This window comes from Aureobasidium melanogenum (assembly GCF_000721775.1).
Source record: "Aureobasidium melanogenum CBS 110374 unplaced genomic scaffold scaffold_13, whole genome shotgun sequence".
NCBI classification, from domain to species: domain Eukaryota; kingdom Fungi; phylum Ascomycota; class Dothideomycetes; order Dothideales; family Saccotheciaceae; genus Aureobasidium; species Aureobasidium melanogenum.
Genome location: NW_024470065.1, coordinates 284,932 through 308,654, shown reverse-complemented (window position 1 = coordinate 308,654; position 23,723 = coordinate 284,932). Strand labels below are relative to the sequence as shown.

Genomic DNA, 23,723 nt, shown 5'->3' with positions numbered 1-23,723 from the left:
CTTCGGACGATCTGATTCAAAAGAAAGCAGCCCTACCATCTTTAGTATGCTGTCCCTTTCATGATAACACATGTTCTTCAACTTGAAGATGGATTCAGATCAGATGAGCAGAAAACAATACACTCCGCGGAACCTGACGATGATGAAACAAACCTTTTCCAAGATCTTCAGCATGATCAACTGTCCGTAGGCCGTATACGTCAAGAGCAGTGTCCAAACGAGGTGGCCGAGTAATCTGACATTACAATCGCAAGCTCTTAACAACCCCTGCCAACGCCTTTGGTAGTCCTCATGAAGATGCTTGGACCAGATCGAGAGTCTTGGGAGGCTGATCTACAGTAGTACACAAAGAGCAGCGGTCTGAGTTCATTTAATGCGATGCTGACGCGATTTAACCACTAAATCTGTACATTTCTATGGTACGAACCCTTGAGGCATTGAAGCAAGCGATATAATCATGACAAAGTAGTGATTCTAATGCTTTGAGTCTGGTGTAGCATTGAGTGACACACACTGTTCACAATGCCGCTCTTCCTTTCTGCTCTTTGGGTAATTGTTGCTCTACTCAGAATTGCGTCAATAGAAGGCATCTTGCTTCACTGTTGCTACGACGTTCAAAGATCATGTTTTCTCATATGCGAAGCAAGGAACACATTGAAGAGTATCAAATCATATCCATTATGTTCGTATCAAAAAGTCGGAACAACACTGAATCCTTCCTATAAAAGAGGTATGTCCCCTTTGGGAACGCGAAAAGAAAATCCCGTAGAAGTCGTTACTCCATTACGCCTGGGTCCATGCTCGTCAAAAGCCGGACCTTCTAGAACTCGTACTCGTCATCTCTCTGAGAAGAGTGGTAGTTCTGAGCGCGTGCTGAAGATGCATAACCCTTCGCACCAGAAACAGCATCGTTCTCAGTGGTAGCATTCTTGTCACGGCGACCTCCCATACCATCGCCTCGTGTCTTGTAGATGGCGGGTCCTCTGGAGTCGTCGCCGTCATCGCCAATATCCCATGACAGGCCGCCGTCCCTACGTCCACCCATACCGTTACCGTAGGTCTTGTAGATAGGCTTCTCAGGGGCAACTTCTTCAGGGTCGTCCCAGAGTGTAGGGGCACCAGAACGTCCGCCCATTCCGTTTCCTGCAGTCTTGTAAATCTTCTTGGGAGCATCTGATTGACCGATGTTGAAGTGAGGTTGGTATTCATCACCGCGTCTAGACTTGTCGACATTGGTGTGGTTGCTGAATGGTGCCTTGGGGCCAGCAGGACTGTCATCCGAGATCTCGAAGTGAGCGTTGGCATCAGGACGAGCAGCGTGAACGATGGGACGTTTCTCGGGGGAGATTTGATCCTGTATCACGTTAGAGAAAAAAAAGAAAAGAAGACCAAAACCAGACATACCTCGTCTACACCAGGACCAATGTGACGCTCCTGCTCGGGGTTGGGTCTAGGCTTGTGCTTCTCAGGGGTGGTGAAGTCTTGGAAGTCCCAGTTGCTTGTGTGCGTCGAGCCCTTGGTAGACATGCGTCTGTGAATGTCGGAAGCAGGGGCACTACCCTCGCCTGAGGAGAATTCGAAGTGGTCATATTTCCTGGGGTCGATCTTCTTGCTTTCGGGAGACAGGATTCTTTGGGGTTGAGTGTTCTCGTCGAAGAGACGGTTGTCTTGGAAGTTCTTGCCAGAACCGGCCTTGGGCTTTCCTTCAGGCTTGTAACCTTCACTGTTGCTACCATTTGCGAAGATCTCATCCATCTGACGAGGAGCGGGCTTGGCTGATGTACGAACAGCATACTCGGGGTTGATGTTGGTCTGGCTACGGGGTTCCTGACCCTCACCAGTGGCGAACAGACGAGCGTGGAAATCGCCGTTCTGACGACCGCCGGATTGCGATTGGTTCGAGGCGGGGCGGACAGGCAGAGATGTAGAGGTGGAGCCGGCATTGTTGATACTGTTCTTGATGGTCTTGATCATGTTTGTGCCGTCACGGATGGGCCAGTTGCGACCACTCTTGCCAATGGCTTCGACCTGTCTGAGAATGGTTGCTTGGTCCCAGTAGAGTCTGATCTGGCTGATCTTGCCTTGAGAGTTGTATTGGACGACGTGTACCTGATGTGTGTAAGTCTTGGGAGCTTGTCAGTATGTAGAACAGTACCAACCATAGGAAGAGTAGCGATCGAGTCAGCCAGCATGTTGTCATCCATCTGTGGCAGGATAGTACCACCTCCACGAATGAACTCAAAGGTGGTTTCTGTCTCGACGACGGCACCATCGGAGCTACCATAAGAGCTCAAGACATTCTCGGACTTCTTCTTGAGGACCTTCTCCTGGGCCTGGTAATGCTTGATGATGGCGACAGACTCGTGGATTGAGGTAGTAGTGGTGATATAATGAAGGGCAGCATCAGATGCAAGCGCGGACTCGGATGGTGAGCGCAGGAAAGAAAGGTATGTGTCGGCCATGGTAGGTGAAAGTGCTGTTCCAGACGCAGCGGGCGAAAAGGGTTGAGAAGAATTGAAGAGTCGAAGAGAAAACCAAGGCAATTGATAAAAGACAGGCTCGACCAATCGAGTAGGCACAAGACGAGTCAGAGCTTGCCTGTTCGTCTCTGTTTGTCGCAAAGTTGAAACAACGAGGGGAAGCGGGAGCTGCAGTCCGCGCAGCCGATCCATCTCCAGAGCAAACAAACAAAACATCCTTCCTAATCGGGCTCATTTAGCCAACATTTTGAACATCACTGTGGGGAAGCTTTTATATTGCAATCATATCAACTCTGTTATTGCAAGTCTATTTACTGAGCCTTCTTGGACTCTGCAGCCAGACGCTGCGCCTCTTCAGGACTGCCTGGTACTAATCCTCGTCTGATGGTGTCTGCCACTCCTCTCTTGAGTCCCTCAGTAATGCCCACGACTGGTCTGTAACCCAGTCTTCTCTTGGCCTTCTCAATACTGTAGTATCTCGTCATGCAGCTGTACTTGACCTTTTGTCTGGTCAAGTTTGGCACTCCGAGCTGGAAGATCCAGAAAATGTACTCGAACAAAGTTGCGATGAACAGTCCAAAGTCCTTGGGAATCGTCCAGACCTGGCTGGGTGTGGTTGTATCACCAGCTTCTTTCCATGCAGTACGAGTAAAGTCCCAGAAGTACATGGGCGCATCGTTGGTAATGAAGAAAGATTCGCCATCTACCTTCTCGTGACTCAATGGAGCAATCTGTCCTGCCTCTTCGCGCTCATATGTTGTCAGGAGAGCAGCCGCTGCCAGATGATGTGCGTGGGCGACATTGACAGACTCGGTGAAATCGAAAAGGTTGGTGTTGTCGCCAAGCTGGAACTTGGTCTGGCCCTTGTAGTATGCTCCGAGCATACCAGGAAGAAGGGTCTGATCGTTGACGCCGAAGATACCAGAAGGACGAAGTGCGCAGGTGAGGAAACGAGGGTTAGAGGCAGGGCGATTGTACTGGGTAACGGCCATCTCGGCAAGAGCCTTCAATGCAAGTTAGTGGTGGTAGAGTTCGGGTGGGCTTCCGGTGCGTACCTTTGTGTTGGTGTAGTAGTCAGGTTGCTCCTTGCCGGTCACAAGAGGGTAGGTCTCGTCGGCGTTGATCAGGTCGGTCGCGCTGTCGCTGATGACACTAGCACTGCTGGTATAGACAAAGGCCTTGACTCCAGTCTCAGAAGCTACGCGAAGAAGTGTCTTGGTTCCGTCGACATTGACTTTGTACAAGATCTCGTCGGGCATGTTGAACTTGGGGCTGGCAGTGTGGATGACAATGCTGGGCTTGATCTTGACAAACAGCTCGCGCATAGCACCCTCGTCCGTGAGATCTCCAAAGTGGTATTCGCAGCCCTTGATAGGCTCGGCAGCAGGTCGCAGGTCCATTGCTGAGAGCTTGGTGCACGCATTGCGTTCGAGCAGGAGGTTGATGATCTGTGTTCCTAGACCGCCGCATCCTCCAGTGATGAGCACATGGCCCAGATCCTTGGTCGATGTCGTCTTGCGACCGATATTACTGTTTGGGGTGGCCATTGAGTCGTGTGTTTGGGTTGTGTAAGAAGGATGGTCAATTTAGTTGAGATGGGAGCACCCAAAGTCGGTCGATCTGTTCGCGGGGAAATTGCTACTCGGGAGATTGGCCAGTCCCTGGATGTAGACACTCACGCCATTCTCAAGACATGCACTGGAACACGATTTTGAAAAGCTCAATGATGTGAATAGATAATGTAGGTGTATTACCATGCTAAACTATAGATATTCAAGTAAGGTCATCCACCTCATGTCGTTCTCCAGCACCAAAACCATGGCCCACAGAGGATTGTTGAAAACCTGATTATTCTTGTTAGCAATGAACAAGACGTAGACTTCTTGGTATACAAGTAGAAGGACAGGGGTAAAAGTCAGAAGGAAGGCAACGGAAAATGTCCACAGGGTTTTGCGCTCTCGGACAAGACAATAATTTTTACATCCGAAAATACTTCATCATCCGAGGAGAGGGTGATATGTGCTGTTGGAAAGACAAAGCTTACCTCTGAGATGACAACGTTTCTCAAGCAGAATGGTGTGCGGGTTTGTACACGATATGATGCGTGACTGATGTGATGTAGTGAGAGAAGAGAAGTTTGCTGAAGAAATTTGGAAGATGGATGGAGTCGTGTTTGCTTGGCATTTTGCATCTGCATTGTGGAAGGTCACAGCGCTCCTCTATGAACAGAGAACTTGAGCTGCCAATTCTCGAGAGTCATGTACAATGATGAGACCCGGCGAGTTTGCATAGCCTGTACAGAGCAGATAGCTAGTGAGTAAATACGTGAGAGTTAGATGTAGCGAGCTTTTGTCATTCATGACTTGCTTGCACAATCCTTTGAGCACATCTTGTGCAATCTTCGAGACCCCGACCGCGATATCATGTGATTTCAGCCCTATCATCCGGTGAAGCAACACGGCTCACGACAGACATCTTGACACTGCCGAGTCGCGGTACAGCTCCGCTGCAAGGCGAACAGTCATTTGTTGATCCTTTCATCCAGCGGCAGGCTTACGGCCGACTCATGAAAGTTGATTTCTGATCCTCCCGCGAGAGAAGCAGAACGACTTGAATGGAACCTGGAAGCGACCATTTTCCTGGGAGGAGCACAGCCCGGCGGCGTTACATTTTGGCCGAGAGCCGACTTGACGCCAACGGTCTGGAGAGACCACGGACCCTGATGATGACTTGCCACGAAGGTGAGGACTTGAGAAGCAGAGTCGAGTTGAAGAGTGGGTGGTATAAGCATTAAATTTGAACATTCTACCAAGAGAGAGCAGCTATAATAATTAGCATCATCAAGCAACAGGGATCAAGTTGGTAAGGTGTGCACGTGGACGCGTGATCCGAGGAAGGAAGGTGAGGCGGAGTACGAATGGCTGCTGCCTAACATCTTCAAGAACCGCTGCGACGACCTCAGGAAGACGAACCAACGATTCCCTCCCGGTGCTTTTCTTCGACTTTGTCAACGTGGCCTTCGCTCAAACATCATAATCCTTGCTTGGCCTCGCAACTATTCATCTGCCCCTTCTTCGCGCCCGAACTTTCGACGTCTGTTTTACTCCATTCTCGAATCTTGACTTTGCGCCCACTAGCCCGCATCTCGACACCGCCGCCGTCACCGGTCAAGCTCTTGCTATCCACACCACAACTCGCATTGCTGTCCACTTCCAATCTGCGCCCTGTCTGGGTCAACCATTCGGAGCTGTCGCTGCTTCTCGGACGTGACTCACCCGCACTGGCCGTGTCTTGCGACCAATCAACACCATCCTGGCCCTGTTTGATTCGACCAACGCACCCTCTCAGACCACTTAGCTGTACCAACAGCATCCTTCCGACATGCCATCCAAAACCTCTTCTCATCCCCGCCGTCGTCAGGGCAGTCCCTCAACCACTGCTGCCCTGATCGACTCCTTTGCTGGCCTGTCTATCCAAAAAGGAACCACTTTCCACTCTCCATCTTCAAACAAATCAGAACTCTTCAACCCTCTCGACGCTGTCGCTCGGTCTATGACGACTCGTTCTGTTACAAGTCCCAAAGCCCTTGAAGACTTGCTTATCGGTGCTGGCGAACGCAGAGCTGCAGACCTTCTTGCCAAAGTCGATCAAGCCATCGCCGACAACAATTCTGCCGCTGCTCTTGGAAAGCTTCTTGCCGAGCCTGAAGCCTTGCCTCACCCTCGTTGTGTTCTAGACAACTCTGGTCTTGAAGGCATCGCCCAAGAACGTCGTGATAGTCCCAACAATGCTTATGACAGTGGTCTGGGTTCTAGCATTGCCGATTCTGACGAATTCGACACCAAGAAGACCAAGGCTTCGACCAAAGGTAATATTCACTTACTTCCTATTGTTGATAATTTAGGCAGCGCTAATTATTGTCTATTGTCAGGCTCCGCATTGAAGAGATCTCCCTCTTCAGCCTCAAGCTCGTACGCTGACGAACACCTCAGCGAGTTCGCATGCGAGCAGATCCACAACTTCATCGTCAAGCCTATCCTCAAGCAACAAGCTCTTAAGGACTTCCATCCCCTTGTCAGAGGTGTTCCTCGACGCATCGCCTCTCGCCAAATCACCACCCTTCGTGACCTCGAAAAGACTTTGGTTTTCTTGGCTCCTGTAAGTATCTACTGCGGACTTTCTGCCCGCTCAGTTGCTTATTTTCGTTCTCTTTCTCAGGATTACTCTCGTACTCCTTCTGATTATCTCAACTTTTGCGAAACCTACATCGACTGTCTTCACGCTACTGTCGACATCGTCCACGAGTCAGACCACTGCTCACCTTCAGATCGTCCATACACCAGCAACTACTTCATCGACTTGGTCGGCCAAATCCGCAGATACGCACAGATCGTTGCATCAACTCGCGCAAAGAAAGAACGTGGAGAAGAGCTCGACGAGATGGATGTTACTCCGTAAGTGGTTCTGATGTTCCAAATTTAGACTTGGCGCTAACGTATGACTCAGTGATGAACGCCTGCAACTGCGGGGCGGCCACCTCAGGGGAGGTGCAGCCGACAGTGTGACTCACAACACACCTCTCCAACTCGTCCGCCACAAAGCAGGCAAAGACATTTCTCTGCTCGATGGCTCCGTCCTTTCTTCTGTTGCAGACCACTCCATGTCTTCATCGAAGCGTCCCATCATGGCCGACTCTTTGAATGATGACGTGGAGAGGTCCATGGCACGTCGTAGAAAGGGCGAGCCTATCAAGACGTACGACTGCGGCTTTGACGGATGTGACAAGATCTTCCGCCGTCCTTGCGACCGTACCAAACACATGAAGAGTCACGAACGTCCTTGGAAGTGTCCTCACACTGACTGCAAGTATCACGAGGAGGGCTGGCCCACCGAGAAAGAGTGTGAACGCCATGTCAACGACAAGCATGCCGAGTCTCCAATCATGTATGCTTGTTACTGGTCCACTGTAAACAACTGCCCTTACCAGTCGAAGCGCCTCAGTAACTGCAAGTCACATATGGAGAAAGCCCATGGCTGGGTATACATTCGTTCAAAGACAACGGTGAAGAACGGCAAGACCAAGGTGAAGCCTGATCAGAAAGAGCCTATCCAGCAACCCATCAAACTGGTTGGAAGTGTCGCTGCAAGCGCAGCCACCCCATCAACCTCGTCGGCCTCTGCATCCACATCCACAACCCCCTTCATGCAGACAGAGCAGTACCCTCCAGTGAGTGACCTGTCCACCACCTTGACTTCTCCTCAAGAATTCTCGGTGCCCTCCATCGGCCAAGGTATCATAACTCCCTTTGAGAGCCCCGACTTCAACATGGCTATGGACTTCCAGCCAGAGTTCGTTGATCACTTCAACTTTGATTGGGCTAGTGCCTTCACTCCAGGTGTCAACAACCCTCTTTACACCCCTTCGCTTGTTGATGATCGCCGTTTGTCGCACGATTCGTCTGCTGTTAATACTGCACCCAACTCGACGCTGCTTCAAGGTGAGACATCTTTCGACGACGCATTCAACCCTCCCACACCTGAGGACAGCCCTCACTTTGTCGCCAACAACGGCTTCAAGATGGAACAAGGTTTCCAAGCAGGTCCAAGCAACTACATCAGCGACCAGAGTCTTTTGTTCTCACGACCTCAGTTCCTGGTCAATGGTTCTGATCCTATGCTCACTGTCCCTCAACCTCTGACTCACCAAGGCTTTGGTGGTGATGCTTCTATGGACATGAACATGGCCGATGACGACTTCGACATGTCCAAATATCTGCCTTCCGACTACAACAACACCGATTCTCTCTTCCCCTCGAACAACGATTATGGTCTCGGCGCTCAATTTGACGAGCAATCGTTGTTCCCTTCGGACAACAGCAGCAACACAAACAAGGCCAAGGAGAACCCCTATGCGAAGTTCTTCCCTGAGCTTCAGTAAAAGTTGTTTCTTCAACTCATCGACTTACACCATTTCGACATTTCTGCTTCCTATTTTCATCCCCCACTCCACGCTTTTGTCGTGTCGAGTTCTTTCTTTTCACATATCTGCACGCGTTTGTGCTTTCACGACGGCTACGAAGACTTATAATAATTTGGATGGACGGTCCCCAAGAGGGGTAAAATGGATGTTCACACTGAAGAAAAGCGAAGATAAAAAAGAGGAGGCTGTTTATGTAACATGCTTTGCTTGCTTTCTCTTTACGTTATCAAGGCGTTTGATGGATCACGGTTTCACGGCTCAGAAGGTTGTCACGATCCAAGACAGCACTCAAGGTTAGCCGTTTCCCCTCTCCACCCAAATTGGCTCTTCTTCTTATACTCCACTACGGAGGTATATACACCAATCCAATCACTCTCACCTGATAAATTACATGTTCCCTGAACCTAATTGCACGTCCAACATGCGCATAAGCTCGCTGTTTCGCATCCAGAATCCCCTACAAAGGTTACGTTCCTTGGCAGGATGGGGTCAAGCCTATCAGCTGTTTGTCCCCTACGATTTAGCTATAGGCTGTCTTGAGTAAAGAAATGGCTAAGCATAGATGAACCTCTAGGTCCACTGATAAGAGAACGATGATGTGATTGTGGTTTCATTCTGCCAACTCAAACTGACGTGCTGATAGTGTTTCACCAGCCACTGATTACGACGTAGCAATGAGCATAGCATATAACTGCGTGCCTTGAAGCAGGTGCAGCAGTACTTTTTCTGTTCGTCCATCCAGTATCTCATCACTAATTTCGACATCCAAAAAGCGAGGAAACAACAACCAAAACTCCATTTCACCATCTCCGTTGTCACTGTCACCTTCCGTCGTTCCTTCCCAGCAAGCACCGATTTTTCTTCTCTTCTCATATCTTTTCACCAAAATGCCCTCACCATCATCCAAGGGCAGACGTCGTTCCTCGCTCTCAGCAGCCTTCGATAACTTTCGCAACAAATGCCGCAGAACCAGAATCGACAGCCTTCTCTCACCTCCAAAGCTAGACTCTGGAGCTTCGAACGATGAAGAGGAGAGTTTCAATTCTCCTTCCGATGAGGAAGGCGTGCTCCTGACGACCAACTCGGGTGACAAGAGTCCTGGGACTAGAGATGGGGAGCATCATGAACAAGCAGAGAGCACTCATAGCCGCTGCGATAGCAGATTACCTGAGATTGTCGTCGATGACTGCTCTTTCGCTACGGGCTTTGGGATTGGAGCTCGAGACAACGATACCAGTCCCGACGAGAACAATCGACTCGTCTCTGCTCTCGCAGACTTTACTGCCGAAGCTACGGAGCCTGAAGATTTTGGACGATACTTTTCTCTTTCTCGTCAAAGCAATGATTGTCAGGCTGCTGATTCGAATATCAGTCCTACCGAAACCACGACTACTGAACTTGCCTCTCTACATTCGATGAGTAGACTATTGCAGTCAGATGACTCAGGCTCGACTTTGGAGTTCGAGATTGGGGTGCCTTTGCAGAGGAGTCTTGCGAGGACGAACTTGCAGCAAGAGTGGACTACGCAGGTGCAGACTGAGCCGCAGACACAAGAGCAGAGTCTGTTGCAAAGCACTTATGCTTTGCTGGATGAGGTTGTCCACGAGACTGTATTGATTGAAAAGGAGAAAGACGCAGGTCAGGAAGAGGAGGGTGCAATGAGAAGAGGAAAAGCAACATCGCTGATGAAGACGGTCGATGGAGTGAGACTGGATGCGAGGCCTTTGGTCAGACATTCTGGTACTGCAGCACCACCACACAGTTCCTTGCAGTTGTGTAATCTCTCGGGTCCCAGCAGCCCTGGATTGGTTGATACGAGAAGGCAAGGAGTTGTCGGTCAACCACGTCCGCAACTTACTTCTTGGTTCTCGTCGTCAAGCGAGTCGAGCACCGATGGTATACACCTAAGCTTACCTTCCTCCCGTCGTCGCCACATCAAGAAGACAGACCTGTCTCCGCCTTCTACCATGTTGAGGAGGAAACGCCATCAAACGACTCACGACACCAGACCTCTCCTCTCTTCCCCTCCTCCGTTCTCAGAACCACCAAAGCACTCTGATATCACCAGCGCACCCAGAGGCACTCAAGTCGACAAATCTAGAAACAAACAAATGGAATACTCCCATACCCCTCCCTCTCCACGACCAAAATCAACATCAGCCTACACAACCCTCTCTTCTGCCTCTTCCATCTCCAATTTCCACTTTACTCTGAACGCAAAACTGGACGCCGCTATCTCTACAGGAGCAATCAAAGCACATCAAGTCGGTGTCAAAGAAAGGGTGCGTAGACTTTCTGGAGCTAGAAGGAGTTTGCAACAGGGATGGAAAGCTGGTGGGAGAGTGGCATCTGAGGGAGCGAGAAGAATGAGTGGGTGGGGAAGAGGGATTGGTGAAGCTGTTGTTGCGTCGGGAGGTGTGGGTGTTGGATGGGGTGATGTAGCAAGAGAGGGAGATGATGATGTTGGGAGAAAGAGCGCTACCATGTACTATGGCGGTGGATTTGTCTAATAATCCAAATGAACTGGTCTCACTCTTTTTTTTTTTGGGGTCTTTGAGTGTTTCAATGGAAATGAGGATGGGCACCTGGAACGAGGGCTTAGAGGCAAGGAAAACTGTCATCGAATCCGAATTGAAAAGCAGCCTTCTCCCTTCAAACTGTTCACAAGCATATGCATGATGGCTGTCTATGAACAGCCTGGCAGTCAGTGGCTCATGACTAGAAGGTTTCTCAGCGAGATATGACTTTGACCTAAACCTCGCCTGCTGATTGCGATGGATGTCGAACTAAATCGTTACGTGCAAGGTGGGAAGGTGGCAAGAGGCTAGAGGACGTCCTTTCTCTGACGAGTGTTGCCAAGAATGGTCCTAAGGCGCCATTATTCGTGTTTCAAGGATCTGCATGTACCGCCAGAATCAATCGTCTTCCCGGCGAGAAAGCAAGTTGCATGCATCAGAAATCAATCAGCCTGATCATCAACACAGAAAACTCTTCTTGTTTGAATCAAGATGGCGAGTCTCCAGTATGAACAACGCAAGTCGAAATGCCAGAAGGCTGACCGAGTCCTCCACGGCATGACTTCATCTGCGAAAGATGACAGGAAATTTGTCTTGCTCTCAAGAGCTTCTTCTTCTCATGAATGAAAGGAACTGCACTCTTTGAGCGATGTTGTGATGACCGACACACAATTTGAGGGTCGCCTTGAGAAGCCCAGCCTGTAAAGAGTACCAAGCCGGCTTGCGTATGTTGGTCATGACCTAAGTACAAGGAGAGCCAAGTGCTTGACGTGCGTAATGAAGGAAGTACTGGACCGGATATCATGCATGGTGAAAACTCTTCAACACAGCACCAATGTGGAGCAAGACCATGCGCCATACGGCTCCAGGTTCAGAGACAGTCAACTCGTATGCAGGGCATCATGACCTACGATTGGTTATCTGCACTTCCAGCTTTCTGTGTAGACAATCACAACTTGTTGACCTGGGGGAACCCCGCGGTTATGATACCCAGCCTCGAAGTGACCTGGCGGTGGCGAAACCACACACGCGGCCGAGCAATCCACTCTACCATGCAGCTCAGGTATAAATCTTGGATTGTGCGCTCGTCCCTGTCGAAGAATATCAGCAACGGCCGCAACACACTCAGACCACCATTGTCCTATAGTTCTCTTTGAAATAGCAGAAGCTTGAGTCAATACCTGAAGCCCCTAGATCATGAACATCCAATTCGACCCTTTCAGCTTCGGCGTTGCAACTTTTGCTCTTGCTGTTGCTATCATGCAACTCTTCTGGAATAGATCTCAGCATCGCGATGTTGTATGCCAAAGCCCTTCCAAAGTCCTCTGCAGTGTCTGACTTGCCTTCGAAGCAGGCTGTGATCAATCATGTCTAAAGCCATGACCTACCACAACATGATCAATGGGGTACGACGATGCTCTTCGTGTCAATGTTCTGCTGTCTCTGACTGTCTTGCTGCAGACTGATTTCGGTATGAACGACCTAACCTCACGAGACGTTCGCACTTTTCTCATCGTGGCATCAGGGCTTTTTCATCTGTTTTTCGTTCATGTCTTTGATAGCTTCTGGGAGCGGTTGAGCACATCTTGTATTAGCATGGTGCGTGGGTGGAATGAGACATTGTTATCTCATCTTTGGTATTAATCCTTTCGTCTTGACGTTTTTGCGTCAGGATAGAGCCGCTCTTCATGCTCCATGATCAGATGCCTCTTCGCTTTGCGATCTCTGTCGCTCGCATAGATCGTCTCCCTTAATGGTTATGTATGTGCATGCTTGGGATTGCAACAGAGGTAGATAAGGTGACAGAGCAGAGGGATTTGACATTTCTTCCTAGGCGAGAAATCCGGAAGGCAACTCACAAATATACTCATAGTATAGAAGGAAACAAAATGGGCGTGGTAGAATCAAGGAATTTAGGCAGTTTGCGATGCAGCACAACATAGAGTACATGCATGCGACCTTCTGCCTTCCCAAGCATCTGGCCTAATGAATCGCAGCAGAGGACCGAGATGAGAAGTCAGGATTTGGGCTTTGTGGTCGCGCGGATTTTGTTTGAGCGACTCTCAGAAATTCTGGCTATTGATATCAGGTCGTTCTCTTATCTTTAGCGGCCGATAGCGAGAGATCGTTATATTAGCTTCATATTTCCCGACACAGGTATCATCATACTTGGCGTCAATGACAGTCGAGTCGAAAGGTTGCAACGTCTTGGAGCCGAATGAAGGATGTTTAGAGAGGAGCGAAAGCCACCGGCATGGCGGCAGATCTTCGGAAGCACTTGACCAGCAAAGATGATGCTTTCCAAGCCACGAAACTTGCTTCGTCCGCCAGCACATCTCGCCAATGGCGACCTGATCCTCCTTGATTCTTTCTGATTGGCAGAATTGTTTGGCTGGGCGAGGCGTCCGAAGGCGCAGTGTGTCTCATCGCCGCTTGGAATCTAGTTGCTTTCCTTTTCGTCAAGACCTGTCGTCCACTTGGCGGCTATTTCTACTGCTGTCCTGATTTGATGCAAGAGAGAAAACCTCACTCGAAGCAGATCTGCTCAACGCCGTACAATACTCGTTCCGGCTGACGCTTGATAGACTGAGGCTAAAATTATGTGTTCCGCATATCTCGGATATCTATTCAACCGCTCGTGCTGTTGTTATCATGCAGCTTCACTGGGATTGACCCCAGCATCACGACTTTGTATGACAACCGTTCTGTTACGTTTTTCAGCGCAGGAATCTGCGGACCAGTCCTGAAATGGTGATGTTGATCAGCCACCCTTACAGCTTTCACGCGAATATTTTAACAAACTTTGCGAACATGCAATAAGTCAAGGTACAGTCCACTAAGTACACGTCGTGGTAGATTGATGCGCACTCGAAGGTCCATTGAGGGCTGCCTATTATTGTTTGACTTGCGGTGCCCGCTAAACGATCATGGATCTGAAGTGCGTCTGTGGTTGTCACACCACAAGAGTAACGAGTCCATCTACGTTGCATGGACGAGATTCTATTGCTTCTTCCGGTCGAGATTATCCAAAAGCATAAGCAACAACGGTCTCAACAAACACGTCTCACATACCAGATGATAGATTGGTACCTGCTTCTGAGCTCTACTACTTGTGCATGCAAGTCTGAACCAGCAGAGCGGGTAATTATGATCTTGTGCAGGCTAGGATTAGGCTATTATCATTCCCCTGACCAAAAGGCGGAGCTCGTGCAACAGCTATCTTCAAGTCTGGATTCCGGTGCCACACCTAATACTCGTGGTTCCCACACGTCTTCGTTGATCAGCCGAGGCGCGTCAAAGGCGGATCTGTCAAGTGCACGCCTCCTTGTGATTGGAGAAGCTGTTCTCGAACTGTGCGCTCACGCTTTCCAACTCCATTTGGACGCATCAGCGTAAAGTGCAGGTCGACAACTGATCAGTGAAGGTCCCTGCTTGTAACGGTAACCATATAAATCCTCATCTTGCGCAGCGCTAGTCTCGAGTATAGTTTTCCAATTCTCTTGACAGACGTCGCTCTCCAACATTGCGACAATTACCTTCTACAGAGTTTCAACACCCTTGGCAGGTATCTCGAGCTCGGTCATTACCCTCCAACGACTGAGCTTGCACAGTCCCATCGACCTAATCCACCAAGACTCTGCAATCTGTTCTTGTATCTCAGCAGTATGAACATCCAGTTCGACCCTTTCAGCTTCGGTGTCGCGACATTTGCTCTTGCTGTGGCAATCAAGGAATTCCATTGGAATAGACCTCAGCATCACCATTCTGTAAGTTTACCATCATATCCATTCACTCCTACTGTTTCTGACCGTCTATATAGCGACTTACAGGCGACCTTCCTCGATAACTGTACATAAGAACCGCGACTTGCACTATTCTCGAATAGTGCGCGTGTGTTCAACTCTGACGGATGGAAATCTGGTTTGTTGAAAGGCGTGTGGAGAAAGATATGTTGCACACATTTGTCTTCGTCGTGGAACCGCTTTCTCTTCCTCGGCTCAACTTGTATGCTGGATTTTGGTATATTCTGCTTCTGAACGTGCGTCATGAAAATTCTGCAATGTCGTCTCGCCTTCTGTTTCTGGTCCACATCAATGATGGTCGCTTTTGCGAATCGTCCTCCAGGCCATCAAAGTATTTTGCAGGGCCAAAGAGTCGAGCGATCGGTGGCAACAACATCTAAAACCGTGGAACAGCTGTAAGCATGCAAGAAAAAATGGCGTAGTCCTATGCAGCAGGCAGATGGTTCCTGAGAGATCTGTGCCCACATGATCTCCCATATCCGCTTCAAAAATCCTCTTACAAGCTCTCATCCACATACACTGGTTCTCCATCGATCGAATGATTTGCAATTCCCTCCCATCCGCTGCAACCAAATTTGATAGCAGAGGATCTTGCTTCTCGAGATGCCATTTCAAAGATTGTCAACCATCGAAGCTATGCAAACACATTGATAGTGCACAACTTGCTTTGAGCAGCACACGAATATTCACGCCAAGTCACGATCATAACTCAGCCACGATAGAAGACTCCACGAACTGCATTCTCTCTCGCATAAGGTCTCTCTCGCATAAGTTCTCTCCCATCTAGAAGTACAGTAAAAAAGCAAAGACTCCTCTCCATGAACGTTCATTCCTTCTTCCATTGTACCAGTAACGCCTTGTTCCCCATAATGCATCTTCTCCGCCCATTCATTACCATCGTCGAGAAAGAAAGAAAAAACAAGAAAAGCAGAAAAGGAAAAAACGCCTTGGAGATGTTTTTTCGTGGTACCCTTTTGTGTCCTCGCTATGCATTGATTGTAGCAGATCGCCTCTTACCCCAAAGCGTAAGATAGAACACCATAGAACGCCATTTTCCGATGTATTGTTTGGTTCAGTCTGTCGTCTGCCTGAAGACTTGGGTGTTCGTGTTCCTCCTGGTCATGAAAATCTGCAGTCATCCACGCGACGACCTGCTTCATGAGCAAATTCTACTCATTCGTCGAAATCCGCAGCGTCACTCAGCGAATCGTCGGAAGCCACGGCTTCATTGTCTGAATCTGGAGTGTTTGTTAGCAATCTGTTGTCACAAAGAACAAGCATTTCAAGAGTTAAAACTCACCATCTTCAATCTCAACAACATTGCTGTTTGAAGGCACATCCGAGACAGAGTACTCGTCCTGCCACTCACGAACCTGGTGGCGAAGCTTCACATGTATGCCCAGAAGGTTATTGATACTGCCGATTTCGTTGAACAACTCTTGCACAACAGTATCAAGCTCGGTGCCGGCTTCGGTGTCAGGTGCCTCGCTCTTCAGCCATTCTTCCTGTTCAGCATCATGGCTTGAGAACACGAGATCCAAGTAATTGCCGCAGTCAAGATAGGCATCAGCGGTGTATTCGTAAGCGCTGCTTGACATACTTTTTTGAATGGCCTCATCTAACAAACCACCGAGGCCTGCGAACAGTTCCTTCACAGCATGTACTTTGTTGCGGAGGAGTTGAATGTGATCCACAGCATAAGGTTTGGTAAGCACTTCTTGAACCAAGATGTCGTTCCTCAACACGTCCCGGGCCTCTCTCTCCACGGTACGATCATTGTAATCCAAGAGAATACGAAGAATGGTGGCCAGGTGATGCATGATCATCTGTGGATGAGTCTTGTAGACTTGTGTTACAACGAACACTATGCTCCAGACGCATGGGTGGTTTTGTTGCACAGCCTCGCGACCAAGGACTGATTTGATCTCTTGGAAGATGTCTTCTTCAGTCTTCGACTTCAACTTCCGCTCGAGTAGGCAGGATAGAACAGACTCTGCGACTGAGTCATCTTCTCTGCAACATTTCAGATTGATGGTGAGCGCCCGGATTGCTTCATCATAGAGTTCGGAAGAGACTCTGTCGGCGTCGGTAAGCAGCACGATGAGGCGGATTGTGGGCGCCTCACTCCAGTTGCTATTATGAGTGTTAGCCATCGAATACACAAGATATAATACTTTTTGCTCACCTCCTCCTGGTCAGCGGTATTCCTTGCATACAGAGCTCTATAAGCCAGTTGCTCGCAGTAGTAGAGCGGTGAACCAAGTATTCGTGCTCTTCATCAGTCAACAACAGCATCTGTGCGTCTGTCCATCGGCTATTGGTATCAAGTGCAGCGGAACCACGAAGATCGACAAACTTGTGCAGTAGGCCGTATATGCAGTTGACCAGTGCGGCATGGTTCAGCCAGCGAGGATTGTCGACAATCAACTTCATCACGTCTGGATACTCCTTCTGCAACTCTGTCATTTCTTTGATGAGTAAAACTTCCAGGCACCACTTGAGAACGTCTTGTTCGAGCAGCACAAACGTTTCGTCGGGACCAAGCTCTGCGACATGGCGCACAAGCTCAAAGTAATCCTCCCAGACGATTTGGGGACGCTCAACAACACGGGGAAGAAGATCGATCAGGCCGTGGATGGCATCCACCATGGAGCCGAAATTGCCTTCGGAATCATGTTCGTCCTTCATGTTAAGGAAAGTCGAATCGTGCTCGCGAAGGTATCTGAAACAAGCCAGAACTAGGCGCTTCATAGCGACACGGACTGCACGTTTGTGATGCAAGATAAGGCTTTTGGACTTGTCCTTCTCGCTTCTTTGAGGAAGTAAAGCCATCAGCATCCAACGTGCAGAATCCTTGCCACTGCATGCGAGTTTCTGAAGCAAGACTGGAGTAAATTCGATAGATTGAGGAGAGTAACCGTTGTCGAAATTTGCAACAACGCGAGTGTAGTATTCCAAGAGCATCGACATGAGCTTGTTTGTCGCCCTGCTGGTTGCGGAGGCATCGACATTCTTGAACGTTCCCAACTTTCCGACCAGACCGCGGACAAATTCGAGATGAGTCAAGGAGAACAGATGAAAAATGAACATCTTCTGCTGGTTCTCCTTGGTGATCTGAGTCTCAAGGTCTGTGGGCAAGCGGACCTTGGTGTGTGCTGTAAAAGGAAGCGCAGGCGTGCTTGTAGCAAGGCACTGTGCAAATTCAGTGATCGACGACACGCGTTGGTAGAACAACACATATGCATTGTCCGACCGAAGACGCGGGGATTGGGGGCCTTGGATGGATGTCATCAAAGTGGGAACTGGTCCGCCACGAGTCTCGCGAAGCACATGCTCGATGCTCGAAGGTTCGACATTCTTGTCCTCGAGGCAATACCAGCGTAGAGGCCTCGAACCACTATTTCCACGCTCAGCAGCGTATGACCAGTAATGTCCAAATGATAAGATGCCTGAATGTACGACCACGCCCACGAGTTGGAAGACATCGGACTCGCTAGGCCCTTCGATGCCTGCGAGACGGTTGAGCTTGTACTTGCTCATGTCGATAAATTCTGGAAAGTCGAATCTATCGTTGACCTTCTGGCCGCCATCGTAGGTTTCGTAGCGGAAACGTCTCAAACCCAAGACTAGATTGTCAGGGATGTGCTCAAGGGCAGTTCTCCGAACAGCATCAACGGATACGCCCTCACCCGAACCACAGGTGGTGCACCTGAATTTATCACTCCCTTCAAGAGTGGCTCCTTTGGTATACTCTTCCAAGCTCTCTTCAAGCGATACTTTGTCTTTTACAACCAAAGACAAATTGAAGTACTCATCTGTGCTTTCGGAAACATGCTTGCAGCTGCCAATAGTTTGTGACTTGTTGACACCACGGAAGAATGCTTTCAAGGCATTCTTTGCTTCGTCATCAGGCATGCTCTCTTCAAGCTGGCCGATCAAGGTCATGAAGAAAATGTGAGCATCATCTTGGACAGTAATGTCTATGTTCAAAGCTTTGGTAAGTCCATCGGGTTGGTAAAAGATATCGTAGCTGTCCTGCATGTAGGCAAAGGCTAGCTTGAGTTCGACAAGGACTGCCTGCTTCTTTGAGTCGATCACCAGCGTGTCAAAGATGAATTTTCGGAATCGAACATTCATGAAGAGCTGTTGCAGTAGAGAGTTGAAATAACATGTCTGGCTGAGATTGGCCAAGCCTGCATAGTTGCCTTCTCTTCGAATGTATTTTTCAGGACCAGGAAAATTGAAGCTCGGATCATTTGTGCAGAAACCAGCAATCTTTTCACAATCTTCAGTCAGATCTTCCAGTGTTTGGACGTTGTCGCACATCAACCGAAGAAGATCGTATACGCTATTGCGAGTTTCGGAAGCAATAATAGGCTGTACACTCTTGTCCGTCTTGAGAATTGGAAAAAGCAAGGACTTGAAGATCTGCGAAGGGACATCCCCTAGGCCCAATGGTTTATTCTGTGATGCAAGAGTTTGGGCACAGTATCGTATCAACGAAATTAAGCCTGGCACTCTCTTGTCGACAAAGCAGTCGCCGAAGCGCTCGAGGTGGCTCATGTTGAGTAGAAGCTTGACAAGCCTATCAATCAAGGTCCTCAAGAGTGCTTCATCGGCGGTCAAGCTTCGGTCCGCAGATATCGCCTGAAGACTCACTAGGAATGCGTTGTCGCAGATGGCTGGGTATTCCAAAGCTGTAGGTACGAGATGCTCCAAAGCGAACTTGGAAAAGAATGCTTTAAGGTCGTAAGAAGCTCTCACATCCTGGATAGCGTTCATGATGGATCTGGGAATTGTAGCTCGAAGATGATCGCTACTAGTGAGAAGAAGCGATAGATGGATCGGGACAATACTATCCGCAGCAACGAAGGCCGCGCAGACAGAATCGCTCAGAAGAACACTTTCCAACAAGCACTGGTATAGCGCCCGAATTGCAAGGTGCTTCGTAGTATCACGGCCGACTGTAGTCTCTCTCAGAAACTGTCCAATGGAGCAAATGACCCGACCTGTGAACTTGACAGCGTCTTCAAAGTACTGCTCAGTGACGTCGTTGACAGGCCGCTCTTTAAGCAATTCAGTCAAAGTTTCTGCTGCGCGGAGAACATCTGTGACTTCTTGCAGAATATCGGTACGGCACAACAAGTCCACGAGCAGATGGATTCCTCGAAGCAAGAACTTCTCGTCAGCAACACCGAGCGCGACTTGTTCCTTCAGCTGGATAGAGAGAACCTCGATGGAGGCTCGCGATCGCAAGGATGCGCCAGGAGGGAAAATCTGTTCGAAGGGCGTTTCCGGAGTGGCAATCATGGCTCTTATAGGACCGGGGAACTTGAGAAACTCGAGAATCTGTAGGACAAGCTGCGCCTTCGTGCCCGTACCATCGAGAATGCCATACAAGACGTCTAGATGTGATACGATCTCTCCTTGAATGATCGACTTTTCTGCGCTCCTGCTGACCTCTTCTTGGATACTCTGGAACGTGTTGTGCTTCTGTATGATGAGAACATTGCCTGCTCGAAGGCCGCGCTGAATTATCGATTGTTCTGGTTCCTCGGCAAAGTTGATCTTCTTTCCGGCAGTAACAACAGTGTAACTCGCGAAACCAGTCTCTGTGGCGATAGCAGCGTTCAGCTCTGAACAACTCGCTGACTTGTTGATTGTCACCATCTTGGTTTGTGGCTTTTCACTGCCTCTGTGGATGCGGATTGGGATTTGAATACTGTCTTGCGCAACTTCAGACCCGGCTTGATGATGTTGACAAGAGGTGGCTTGGCCTGAACGTTCAAGGAGTTCTTGGAACTGGGCTGATTCGGTCAAGATAACTAGTATCATTTCCGCAGCCCTCGTTGCAAAGACTCCTTGCCGAGTCATTTGTGCGACAAGCTTTTTGACTACCAAGATCTGGTTTTCGACGGCCAAGTCAGGGTGTTTGATTGCCTTGCCTCTGACCAGACTGTTCATGAGCAGCACCTTGAAATCATGCGCGATTTTCTCTGATGGAATTTCAAGCGCAAACCTGATCAACTGCTCGCCCAGAGGCAATAACTCGGTCAAATCGGAGTCTTGGAGTGCGTACTGAACCTTGAAGAAGTTGATAGTTTCGGGCGTCGCGAGGTCTGGCGAGAGGCCAGGTAAGTGTTGGTCGATGAACCGATCGTAGAACGCTTGGAGCCCCGGCTTATTGGATTGGAAAGAGGCGACGAAGAAATGCCATCCCACATCGCGCAGGTGGGGTGTCAAGGCATGTTCGCCTAAGACATGCTGCCAGAGCGACTTCTCCGCAGCCGCGAAGATGGGCCCCCCAAAAGCCATTGGGTCAGAGATTGAGACAACATAGGTGATGAGGTCCAGACGAGTCCACAACGCACCCGAAGCAAAGGATTTGGCATCAGTCTTTGTGCTCCCGAGATACTTGAGCAGCTCATCGACGCATCGGAAGAATGGCAGTCGCGACCATATTTCAGATGGTGGAACAGAGAAGTTTGGCTGCTTGACAATGCATATTAATGCCTGAACGTAGCCAGTGGCATCATCAGACATTGATGCGATGGGAGTAGCACACATCTCGACAAGACGAAGGCCCTCCTGTGGAACTTGAGGAGATGGGATCCGTAGAAGAAGGTTTGCAAAAGCCATCAAGAGTTGATCCTGCTTTAGCGGTGGGATGTGTGAGTGTTCGATCTTGGCTAGTATGTGAATGCAGATGTGAATTGCTTCATATTGACCATTGGTTGCGGTTCTCAAGAACTCCATTGTGAGGTCGCGGAAGAGTTCTTCTGCTTCTCTGGTGAATCGTGAAAGTGGGAGGTCTCTGAATTTGTTGCAGAAGTATCCTTTGGCAAGAGAAGATGACCAGGTTGGAAGATACCGAAGCACCTTCATGGCGCTTTGTGATTCATCTGGCTGTTGAGTGTTGAAGGATACGGCCCATACCTTGTCTGCAATGTGTTTGGTAAGCTTGCCTGTAGTAGCCATGAACACAACAATAGTCAGAGATCTGCCTATCAATGTGGCATGCGACTGAGGTCCCCAAAGGTAACCCAGAACGTCCTTTGACAAAATGAATTTGGCCATATAATCTTGCACCAGGCGATGGTAGCCTGGTGAAAGATTTCGCTTGTTCACGTGCATGTCCCAGACGACAGTCCCCATTTGTTCAGTCGCGCGGTTGCGTAAGTCCATACTGCTGCTTCGCATGAGGGCGTCGAAGAAGTTCAAGGAGCACGCGAGGAGTGCCACATCTAGCAGGTCTTCTCTGAGCAGAGAGATTTTCATGCTGTCGTGTACCCCAGACTCATTTGTGGCAGCAGAAGCATTATCCTGAGAAGAATCCAGCAAATCTTGCTGCACGATACGATATTCCACAGTTTCTTTCATGATCATGTCATAAACAGCCTCTGGAGGAAGATGCTTTGTGCCATACAGAGAGCGCAGCATATCTGCCAGGAACTGAAGGAGATTTTCGATGACGCGTTGCGATTGGTCGTCAAGATGTTGCTTAGGCAAGTTCTGAGTTGTCATGGTATAGACAAGTTCAAACAACTTGGTTGACTTGCGGAGGTAACGTGTGAGGTCGCCGTCAACGTTGGTGGGACTGGAAAGCAGGACATGGTGACAGAGGTTGATGTACTGGAATGCTGTGGCAAAAGGTGACATGATGTTATGCGACCGTGAGGCGATGTGCTCGATGAGTGTCAGGACAGCATCCATAGCACATTGTTGAAAGCCATCAATGCTTTTTTTCAGCAAAGACTTGATATTGAAGCGATAGGCCGACGACATGGGTTCAAGAAATTCCTTCGGGCTAACAGCCATTTGGATGAAAGTATCCACCCACGACATGAATTGTAACGAATGCTTCGGCGAATCGTTAGGGGTAGGTGAGCTTGTCGAATCCCTGCGAGCCTCGCGCTGCTTCAAGATAGCTACTTCGGTGTGTAGGAGCCTTTCGCCCAGTTTGAGCAGTTTGTCGAGTATGGCCTCAAAGAAACCGTAAGCATCGCCTGAGGTAAGTCCCTCGTCAGAGCCAAGAGAGCTGTATTGAGTCAGACGATGGATGAGCAGAGGAAGCAAATTTATACTTACCGACGTCCGATCAAGCCATTAAAGCAGAACACTACTCGATCCCAGAAAGTAGCATTGTCCGAATACAAATCGAACAACGCAGACGAGGCTGTGCCATGGTTCAGAGCGGCATCAAACTCGTCTTGAGTGTCGCGCAGATGACCGTCAAGCCAGGTAACAAGGTTATGTATGTGTAATAGTGCAGGAGCTACTCAGAAAGTAAGATAGGATCAGAGGTTGGATCATTAAAAGACATACCATTCCTGCGGTGACAATGCTCCGCGAATCTGATGGCAGCGCTTTCAGGGGTCTCGTCTTGATCGATAAGAAACGGAAAGCTACCGAGGTGTGCATCGGCAGCCACCTCATCCCCAGTCATGATGATAGAAATTTCAGACGGATCAGTGGACTGTTCCTGAGGAAATTCAAGGATGGTTGGGCTTCCAGTGCCCGAGGTGATCTGAGTATCGGAGAGGTGGGAAGATGGTCCGTTTGTGTGAGATGGCGAGTCGGGCTCGTCGCTCAGACGAGGTCGCTTGCGTGAATGAGAAATGTCTGCATCAGCGACGTGGTCTCTGCCAGGATGCAATGAAGGTGAAAGACTCTGGTCGGTGTTTTCCGCTGGTGAGATAGGTGAATGGTCCATAGTGACCAAGTTATGAATGCTGAGCAAGCGGCGTCATAGGCCGGAGCTATAAATCTGTTTGAGATGTTATGTGGCTGCGAGACATGCAAAGACGCATGGATCAAGCTTTGTGATAGTGAGCGGGTATTAGGTAGACGTAGAAGATGTTGTGCCACGCTGGCGGAAGAAGGCTCCAAGCAGCAAACGCCAAAACGCAATCTGGAAAGACGCGTGAGAATAAGCTCACAGTGC

The 23,723-nt window shown here is 49.2% G+C and overlaps 5 protein-coding genes across 5 annotated transcripts; 2 read left to right on the top strand and 3 right to left on the bottom strand.

Annotated features, from left to right (window-relative positions):
• Positions 1–820: 820 nt before the first annotated feature.
• Positions 821–2,462, bottom strand: M437DRAFT_85332 (uncharacterized protein; the record flags this gene model as incomplete). The annotated part of the gene is made up of 3 exons (XM_041028274.1): positions 821–1,354; positions 1,405–2,109; positions 2,160–2,462. The coding sequence occupies 3 exons, from the start codon at positions 2,460–2,462 to the stop codon at positions 821–823; spliced, it is 1,542 nt and encodes a 513-aa protein (XP_040878912.1).
• A 329-nt stretch (positions 2,463–2,791) lies between these two features.
• Positions 2,792–4,027, bottom strand: M437DRAFT_50598 (NAD(P)-binding protein; the record flags this gene model as incomplete). Its single annotated transcript, XM_041022038.1, has 2 exons — positions 2,792–3,484; positions 3,536–4,027. 2 exons carry the CDS (start codon positions 4,025–4,027, stop codon positions 2,792–2,794), a joined length of 1,185 nt encoding a protein of 394 aa, XP_040878911.1.
• Positions 4,028–5,861: 1,834 nt separating this feature from the next.
• On the top strand, positions 5,862–7,767 carry M437DRAFT_33373 (uncharacterized protein; the record flags this gene model as incomplete). Its single annotated transcript, XM_041019247.1, has 2 exons — positions 5,862–6,934; positions 6,987–7,767. Coding segments are annotated over 2 exons (1,854 nt in total), but the record flags the coding sequence as incomplete, so codon positions are not given.
• Positions 7,768–8,658: 891 nt separating this feature from the next.
• Positions 8,659–10,970, top strand: M437DRAFT_76055 (uncharacterized protein; the record flags this gene model as incomplete). Its single annotated transcript, XM_041026545.1, has 2 exons — positions 8,659–8,811; positions 9,369–10,970. The coding sequence occupies 2 exons, from the start codon at positions 8,659–8,661 to the stop codon at positions 10,968–10,970; spliced, it is 1,755 nt and encodes a 584-aa protein (XP_040878909.1).
• A 4,982-nt stretch (positions 10,971–15,952) lies between these two features.
• Positions 15,953–23,492, bottom strand: M437DRAFT_66837 (uncharacterized protein; the record flags this gene model as incomplete). The annotated part of the gene is made up of 5 exons (XM_041024831.1): positions 15,953–16,017; positions 16,080–16,912; positions 16,965–22,817; positions 22,868–23,054; positions 23,105–23,492. The coding sequence occupies 5 exons, from the start codon at positions 23,490–23,492 to the stop codon at positions 15,953–15,955; spliced, it is 7,326 nt and encodes a 2,441-aa protein (XP_040878908.1).
• Between the last annotated feature and the right edge of the window lie 231 nt (positions 23,493–23,723).